At 34.4% G+C, this 9923-nt stretch overlaps 1 protein-coding gene across 1 annotated transcript in view; it reads left to right on the top strand.

The window, feature by feature from the left end:
* RAB22A (RAB22A, member RAS oncogene family) overlaps nt 1–8553 on the top strand; it is a 26749-nt gene extending 18196 nt beyond the window's left edge. The window contains exons 6-7 of the mRNA XM_026664931.2: nt 876–985; nt 2470–8553. Coding sequence (XP_026520716.1) covers nt 876–985; nt 2470–2567 — 208 coding nt within the window. The 3' untranslated portion in view covers nt 2568–8553. The remainder of the gene's footprint in view (nt 1–875; nt 986–2469) is intronic.
* The last annotated feature ends 1370 nt before the right edge of the window (nt 8554–9923 follow it).

The raw sequence follows: 9923 nt of genomic DNA, 5'->3' as shown, positions 1-9923 counted from the left end.
TCTTATCCAGCTGTTGGTAACATTTTATTACAAACCTACCACAATCTCTTGGTATACTTAGTTTTCCAAAATATATGGATACTTTAATCTTTAATTAATTTTAATATATTGAAGAAGAGGCAAGAAACACTTAGGCTGTCTGAAAACAAATTTTATTAAGTTTTTAATATTCACGACAGTAATTTACTTTCATTTTAATTACCAGTCACTATGTTAATCAAGCCACTGAAAGAAAATTGGTCGATGTGTTATATAATGAAGGATAGAAGGGATGCAGCATAAACTGTATATAACAATGAAAGAGTCTTGCATTTGATTAAATCATGTTTGAAAGGGAGAAAAAAAGAGCAACCCGGTAGTTCCTAACTAATTGGTTGAGTGGAGGGCAGAATGCTGGGAAATAGATGTAGGAATGTTGAAATTAAACTTCATTTGAACATCTAATTGTCATTCATGCCTTCCTGAACATACATTATAAAAAATTACTGCCTTTTAACTATCAATAAATCCTTATGGAACCAAATGTTTATGTTTTATGATGTGCAGAATTATCCACATCCCTTTTGTTGCTATATTTTATTAATTCAATCTATCAATCAATTTCTATAGCTGTCTATCTCATGCCTCTAGGCAGTTACCTATTATATTGAACCACTAATGTTTGGCAGTCTAGAAAGTTGTACTACCACTACAAATTCTGTTAAACAGAAACTGATTATATATCCACATCTCTCAGACAAAGTGTGTTACAGACTTTGGATTAGTTGTAGAAATAACTGATAATGCTACATTGATTTGCAATTAATTTTCTTTGCTAAAATGAAGGTAAATCATTATTGTTTATTTATAGTATGTATTCTCTTCTCACCCTGCAGAGAAGTTACTGAAAAAGATGCTAAAGACTATGCAGATTCCATCCATGCAATATTTGTAGAGACTAGTGCAAAAAATGCAATAAACATAAATGAACTGTTTATAGAAATAAGTAAGTATTCAATGTCAGTAAATCACTAATATTTTTCTTCTTGAGTTCCTAGTTATTAACAAAAAAGAATCGTATTATATTAGCTTCATGCTCTGCTTCTACCAAGTTGTACATTCTCTTCATGATTAGCATCATTTTCATTTCATCATTAGGACGCAGAGGTTAATTTGATCTTTCAAATCATATCTTGGCATAAGAATGAGAAATGTACTGGCATTAACATTTTTCATCCTGTTAACTTTCCTAACTAATATGTAGTGGGTTTGTTTCATATCACTAGAAGGAGAGGATATGAAATATACAGTTAGCAATATCTGCGCAAACTTTTTGAAATCAGTACTTCATTGTGTTGAGAAAAGCACTTCTCAAAAGTATTAAATAGACACAGTTAAAGCACACGTTCTTGTTCCCAAGTTTCTGTGGTGTTGTAAGAAAAATAATACACTTCTCTCCTAGGAAATTAATTTAAACATAGAGGTTTAATATTTATTTACTATGTTGTATATGCAACTGTTGCTATGAAATATTTAAGCTTCATTTAAGCTATCCAGTATCATGTTTAATAGTGTATCTTGTGATAATTAGTACTATCCAAAATATATATATTTGCCCCAGCAAATTGCCAGTTTATTGTGTAATATTACCTTTGGTTTCATGGAGAGAGAGAAAAATAAATTATCAATATCTGATAATGTTATGTAATTAATCTGATAAGACTCTGGCAATTTTGTGTGGTACTTTTACTTAATTAAATAAATTTGAAATGCTAAATTTATAGGTGAGCTTTTTCCAAGTTAAAGGTGAAGTTAATCATTAATCATTCAGCTTATAAGATGAATTCCAAGCAGTTTGAATAAATTATTAGATAGTTTACCAGTACTTTTGGTTTAATTCAAGAAACACATAATCCTAATACTTGGGGGAGGGGTTAATATTTTTATTATAATTTATAATACAATAACAGTGCTAAAATGAAAAGAAAAATAAGAACAAAGAAATGAAATAAGAACAAGGAGAAGTAAAAAAAGAAAACATAGAATTTTAAGTTCTGCCCTTCTTTCTATGGAGTAATTGCCATCTTACTCTTCCCTTCTTTAACCCTCCCCCCATATCCATAAATCATCAGTATTTCCTTTGTTCATCAAAAAATCCATATTAAGGCTTCCAGTCTTTTTTTTAAAGTATTTTTTTAAGTATTTTTCCCCTGACACCTGTAATCCTATCATTTGAAGAAAGATTAGCCTGACTTCTAGGCTGTTGAAGAACAGCTGTAGCATTGATGATTAAATTTTTATCTGTAATGCCCTGTGTCATCATCTCTCTGTTTTTATGTATTATCAAAATTATGAGTATCTTTTAATAGAACTAGATTTAGGAAGAAGTCTCTATTTCTTTATCATATTAGTATAGCCTCTCATTTTATTTACAGTCTTCAATTGCTCTTTTAATACTCTTTTAATGCTGTTTTTTCCCTACCACTGCAGGTCGTAGAATTCCATCCACAGATGCCAACCCTCCAACTATTGGTAAGGGTTTCAAACTTAGAAGACAGCCTTCTGTGACAAAACGCAGCTGTTGTTGATACTGAGACCCAACAAGCTAGATTTTATAAACTATTTGGCCTTAAACATTAAGGGTTTATTTCGAGTATCTATTACTGATCATGGATTCTGATCTCTGTGATAGTCAAAGCCAACATGGACCATTTTTGGCATTCTTACATACATTCTATGGGGACCTTGCTGTTAGACTGTTTCCCCGTGTGCAGTGTACAGACTAATATCTTACAGTCAAAGGGAATCGCCTTTCATTCTGCTTTAATCTTTGAAGAGGAGAATCCAATGTACAGATTATAAGCCTTGATATTTCATAGTTTTGTAGAAAAACATTGCCATGCTTTTGTAATTGGGGAAGTGAAACTAGCACTTTTTATGGATTTTGGAGGGAGTGGCCTAGAAAATATGGAAAGGAAGGTTTGGCTTGATTTTAGTGCCATTCTGCACTCCTTGCTATTACTGTAAGCCTTAATGTTTTCATTGTTGCTTCTTCGAAGACTAGAAAAAACAGATGATTGATGTGGCTCCAGAATAATGATACTGATAAGAGTGACCAAATCAGTCCATCCAGTACCCAATCTTAAATTGCACTTTTTATTTTCTGATATTATTATAAATATAAATAAGAACGTTGCTTTTAAGCAAAAACAAAAATAAGGAAAGTGTAGCCTTAGACAATCTTAGCTCGTTATATTTAATTATTTTATAGTTCAATAGACATAGAGTCTTCTTAATAACTTTCAGTTAAGATACTAGTAAGAAGCTTAGATGAAAATAATTTGACTACAACTGACAGGTATCAGTTGCTGTCAGTAGCCTTAGAGCAAGCATGTTAGGTGGGAAATGTTTCTAATTGCTTAGCATAAACCATTTTATACTTATTTATAAAACCAGTGTCTGAAGTAATATAAATTATGAAAGTGCCATTGCTAAAGGTAGGATTCTTGTTTATTTCTCTCTCTCTCGTCCATGAAGTGGATTGTGAACGAAGGTCCTACAAACAGTTGCCAGGAATTCCAGCCTGAGCAATGAGCATTAAATCAGTTGGCATCCTCTTGAATAGCACTGGGAAAGATTTCCCTCACTATCCAGTAGAGGTTGCTACTAGTGTACTTTGAGGCTTCCTTTGGGAACAAATCATGAATAATCCAGAAATGGCATTGAGAGCTAACTGTCTGGGACAGTGTAGATATTGCTTGCATGTAGTTGAACTCATCTCTTTACACCCTCTTTTAAACAGATAGTTTCTTAGCTTTGGTTGTGCTTTCCGTTTATTTTAAACTATAAATTAATCTTGCCCCATCACATGATTTCCCATCATTTATTTTTGTTGCAAATAGAGCAAACATACTCCATGTTTTTTGTCTTTAAAATATAGGCAGGTAAACTCATAATGTGTAAAAGAAGCTATAAGGCTTTGATATTTCCTATTCGGTGGAACATGTCTGGTGGCTTGTTCTTAATTCACCACTTAAAAGGGAATTTCAAAGGTTACGTTGGAAATAGACAGTTTATACTTTTTTTATTTTATACCATATAGTTCAGCATTACTCTTAGGAGAATTATTATAGTTAACCAATGCAATTGGAAATATTGAGTCAGGATATTTAAGCCCGTGTGAATTTGTCTAAGAATTCAAAATTCTAATTTTGTAGTATGTTGTATGCTTTATCAGAAGTTTCTCTGCAAAAAAAAAGCCAATTATGGCATTCCCGCTAACCAAACTATGAATCTGTACATTATTAATGAAGTCTATTGTGCATTCCATTTCTTGACTTGTTTATGACATTAGTTTGTTCTGAGTTTTACTTTCAAGAATCAGCTTGAAGACATGTATGTCACCTAGTCAAAAGAGCCATATACTGGCAATAATTATTTAGAATTAAAGCTTGGAGAGGTTGGCATTACAAGTCAATCCAATAGCTTTGATCATGATTTAATCAATGATATAATGCTTGTCTGGCAACATATGTGGAACTGAATGTGTGAAAGAAACAATATCAGGGATGTACTTACTAGGGTGTTTTCAAGGCAGTGTGCTCAGTACATTAAACTGAAGTCAAATAAGGATCTTTTCCAAGACTTTTATGAGGCTTCAGCAAGAACCTTACAGTTCCTCCCTTCTATGTTAACATTGTACCATGTCCGAGAAACTCCCATCAAAACTCTGTGCTGTTTCAGAGACCTTTGAAATTTGGCAAGGAACTGCCATGGGGTTGAGGAAAGCAAAAATGTCTGGGACCGTGAATGCTTAAAAGGACTTTTTAGATTTAACCTCATGTTAGTTAAAAACCCCTCTAATGAATTGGAGATAATTAGACTGCTTCTGTACCTACATATAAATAGAAACACACTGCACTGATGATGTTATCTAATTCAGGTAAGCAATATCTGCAAGAAAACAACCAAGCTCAGAGAGCACCAAGGACCCTTCATTTCAACCCTGAGCTACAAATAATCTCCTCTATCAGATAAATCATTGTCCTCCAGGGAAACCTTGTATAGATATAATATTGGAATGCCGATGATTATATGCTTATCCAAACGGTAAAACTTTTTCACATGGCTATTTTATAATCACTGTTCTATTTCTTGGTGATACTTTACTGGTTAGTCTAAATAAGTCTTAAAAATAGTTAATGCCACACATAAAGAGAGGTCAAGCACAAAGCTTATTTTGGAGAATATTACTCATGTCTAGAGCAGCCAACTTTACCCCTGCGTGATAGTAGCACCTTTCCGCTATTTAAGGCTTTCATCATTCACTTATGCCATTGTGATATTAATTGACTACTTTCTTACAATTACCTATAATTAGACAGTTTCTTTTTATTTCACCTTCTCTGTAAGCAGAATATTTTAACATATCACAGTTGCATCCTTTGAAGCTACTGTTATAGGTAGTCCTCGACTTATGACCACAATTGGGACCAGAATTTCTGTTGCTAAGCAAGGTGGTTGCCATGCTTGTTAAGTAAATCAGATGGTCATTATTGAATCCAGTTCTCCCCATTAACTATGCTTGTTGGAAGCTGGCTAGGAAGGTGGCAAATGGTGATCAAGTGACCCCAAGACACTGTAACTGTCCTAATTATATGCCAGTTGACAAGTGCCCGCATTTTGATCATGTAACCAATGGGATGCTGCAATGTCTGCAAATTGAAGACTAGTCACAAGTCACCTTTTTCCAGTGCCATTTTCACTTTGAACATGGCTAAACAAATGGTTGTAGGTCAAGGGCTACTTTTAGTGTTACCTTGTGTTAACACATGTGGCTCTGCAGAATGGCATTTCAAGCATAAGCTGTGGCCTTGGCTGTATTTCAGAAACTTCCCTATCTGTCCCAAGTCATCGAGTTCACTGCCAGTGTGTTAGCCTGCCTCAAAGTTCTCTGGATGTACTTAGTCAAATATTTGTATTGAGATAATTTAAATCTAAATCCCTACTCATTACTGGAGAAAGGGCGCTATTTACAGTACCTCAGTGCTATTTGCTTATTGCTATGCAAATTAATATGAATTTTGAGCTTCAGCATCCCTTCTATTTGGGAATGTTTAGTTTCCCATTTACTGAAGTTAAACTATTTCAAGTGAGTTGTTTGTAAAGAAAAAAAATTCTATCCACCAATCTTGCATTGATCCTAGATCTCATTCATAGGGCTTTTCTGGGGGTGGGGAGGCAGGAGGAGAGATAGGTGGAATGATACCTGATATTGGGAGAGGTCTTTAGCCTTGCTATTTAAAGTATATGCATATCAAAGCCATAATCCTATGTATGCTTACAGGGAGTAAGTCCCAATAAATTGTTTCTTTGAGAGCAGGTTGTATATTGCAGGTTATTCACTTGTATGCGATTTCACATGGATTTATGTGTTCATTATCTCCCAAGTAATTGAAATCTTATCTTCAGCTTTAATTTATACTGGAATAAGCTCAATGCAGAATGAAAAGAGCAGTTTCTTTTTACCAGATGGCTTTCTATTAATTCTTACAAGATTTGTGCTGTTGCATGAAACTTAATATGTTGAAACATACAAAAAAACAAAAGAGGACATACTTCCGACTTTTTTTGTGGGTACTATGGCTACATAAAGATTATATACACCAGTTCTATAAATTATGGTTTGGACACTGCAGTAAAATAGTTGGTCATTTATGTAGGAAACTCACTATTTGGTGGCATATCTAAAATATATTTGTCACCATGCATAAAATTTTAAAAACATGGCTTTAATATGTAAAAACCAATAGATAAAGAGAAACCGTATTTATCTTGATTTAAATAGTGATTGAAAAGTTAAGCAGATAACTTTACTGAAAATAACCTTTTGGTAGCGTCAGATCTCTGTTACTACAGTCAAGACTAAAAGAGGTAAATATTTGTCTCTGATGGAGATATTAATTAGAGAAAATGATAAAGGTAGCAGCCTAAGAATTCTGACCCTGCACCCTTACTGAAGGGGAAGGAGGGACTGCTTTGGACATCCTGCACCTGGGCATTGTTTACACAACAGCTGCTGGCCTTTTGATCATTGATCTACTCTCACAGGTAGTTGGATTCAAAAGAGCAAAGGCTCAAAGGAATCTCTTTCATAATTCTAGTTAAACATAGCATTATCTAGTCATTTAAATATATATGACAGAGTTACTTTTGAAAGCATAACCAAAATTATCTCAAAACGCACTCATCAGAGTTCCAATGGGAGCCTGAGTCTGTCACAGATATTCCAAGATCCATTTGTCAAGATTTAGCTTTCAGATTAATAAATGTACACATAACTTTCAGGCTGCCCATTGGCATTTGATTGAACCTACAGTACATGTTATTCTATATTCAGAAGTATGAGTTCAAAGAGTTCTTTCAAGGCAAGTAGCACTGCAGTGTAGAGGATTACATGGTTTAAGCCCTGCAAATCATATTACTAGCCACTCAGAAGGAAACATTTCTGGCAAATTATTTTTCGCTTTCTTCTTAAATACATAGAACCTGCTGATAGTCTTTAGGCCTCAGCTGACTTTGCTGTAGTGAATCCCCTTACTGTTCCAAACTGAAAGCAACGGGAAATATACAACCCTGCAGGAAATGATAGAACTTAAATTAAGGGAAATAACTATTTGGTCAGCCACTGAAGATAGGTGAGCCAAATGTGGAAAAGCACTTTTAAATTGTTTCGTCTTACTTTGTGATCAACATCTACTGTAGTTCTTGCTTAGGCCTTTAAAGCAAAGAAGATGAAATGTGTCTTAGCATATCTTTACCCTGTTGATCTTCATTGTTAACGCTAATTTCTGCTTCTTAAAGGAATTACAAAGCTGGTTTACTATGCCTTTGCTACTGTAAGAGTATTTCTTGCAGTGATTGGAGGAAAGAACTCTTGCTATGAATAGCATTTAGTTTAGGTCACAATGGGGAGTGCCTCGCCTCAACTGGAATCTAGTGTATCATATTGATTACACTGCATTTCAATGGATGTTTTTGGAATGTCCTTTTTCTGTACTATGTTTGCTGAACAGGAGAGGTTTTATTTTTAGTAGCTTGGATCAGCAAATCTTCCTCTGGATGATCTTGGGGGAATTCTAATTTACAGCAGGCATGCAGCCATTTGAACTGCCTAACCCACGACTCCTCATCTATGGTTTCACTTTATAAATAGCTGCAAGCAGGAATACACAGGTTTAGGACATTTCCCAGTGAAATTATATTTCAAAAGTACCCAGCTTTCAATAGTCACTTTGGGTAAAAATGTTTTTTTTCCCTGAGCATATATTTTTTGAGGAATGTCAAGATCTTACGATTAAGGTTTGGGATTTTCTAATAACTCATTCTTTCATGAGAGACACACTGGCAAATATTAAATAATTGCCTTCAATTGATTTTTCTCCTCCTTTGAACTTACCAACAGAGTATTTTAATTCTGTCTCTTATATATATCATATATAATTGCATTCAATTTCTTGTACCCTGAGAAGCTTGCATCCAAGAATTAAATCACTTCAGCATATTAAAAAAAAATCAGAACAAAACGTAATGATACTCTCATCTCTTCCTTCCTATATAGCAGGAACACTATTATAGACTTGTCAGAAGAAACAAACCTTTCATTTTAAAAACTTGTCTTTAAAATCCTAAGAAGCCTACATAAAAGTTTACATTGCCTATCTTTTATTAGGGTCTTGGATGTTAAACCTGATACATTTTTGCATACCAGATTCTATAACTGAGCCCCTCATTCATGCAAAACAGTAACACTTTGCAGCCAAAATTGCATGTCATTCTGGAGAGCCACACCAATCAGATAAAATGTACTTATATCAGTAGACGAATTGTGTTAATACAGAAGGTGGGTGATTTTTGTTACTTTTTGCTTTTCTATAGCTAAACTATTGTGCTGAGATCTCTAGCTAGAGTAGAGGGTGGAATAAAGAGGCTGGCTAGCTTAAAGTTTCTCAGTTGGAGGAAGCAAACAGGGGCCAGATTCCTGAACCCTTTATTCCCCTTTTCCCTAGACAATGCAGTTAGTCTGGCATGATTTTTGTAAATAGCAGAACTACATTAAAGGAACTATTTTCATCTGGTCATGGATTTGTTCTGGTTCTGTTTTCAGATATTTCTTGTAATTTCAGTTTAGCCTTTGCTTGCCTTGACATCTCTATGGGGAGCCATAGGTGTCAGTAACAGACCATGATGACATCAAAATAACAATTATATATATAATAGTGCCAAGCTGTCTGAAACAATACCAGTTGCATCGTTTGCATGATGTCATATATTTTCTTATATCCCCATTGTCCCAAATCCACTCTATCCCCTGCCGACAGCTATGTGGCAAATTGTTACTTTAGTGCAGAATTAAATGTATTGTCTTACATTTAATGGAACTGGTTAAAAAGCTAGCCTTTAGAAACTTTTTATATGGCAGAAATATTTTATAAATAAACTATTTAGAAATAATAGCAATAGCAATAGCACTTAGATTATATTCTGCTTTATGGTGCTTTACAGCCCTCTCTAAGCGGTTTACAGAATTAGCATATTGCCCCCAACAATTTGGGTCCTCATTTTACCCACCTCAGAAGGATGGAAGGCTGAGTCAACCTTGAGCCTGGTGGGATTTGAACTGAAGCTTTTTATATGGCAGAAATGTTTTATAAATAAAGTATTTAGAAATAATAGTTTAATCATAATAGCAGTAGCTGAACTCAAAATGTTACTTTTCTACACTCCATGGTCACAACTCAGAAGAAGATTCTCAATCCAGCATTGGACTTCTTTTGCAAGATTACAGTAAGCAGTACTGTAGGGTAAGGACTCCATTCTCTCTTTTCCAAGAGGCTATGGTTTGCGTTGAAAATAAATGGTTCAATAAATTTAATAAGGATTAC

This window comes from Notechis scutatus, chromosome 3 (genome assembly GCF_049901735.1).
Source record: "Notechis scutatus isolate UNSWTSFEM ecotype Mainland chromosome 3, rNotScu1.2, whole genome shotgun sequence".
NCBI lineage: Eukaryota > Metazoa > Chordata > Lepidosauria > Squamata > Elapidae > Notechis > Notechis scutatus.
This window is presented reverse-complemented; position numbering and strand designations above follow the sequence as displayed.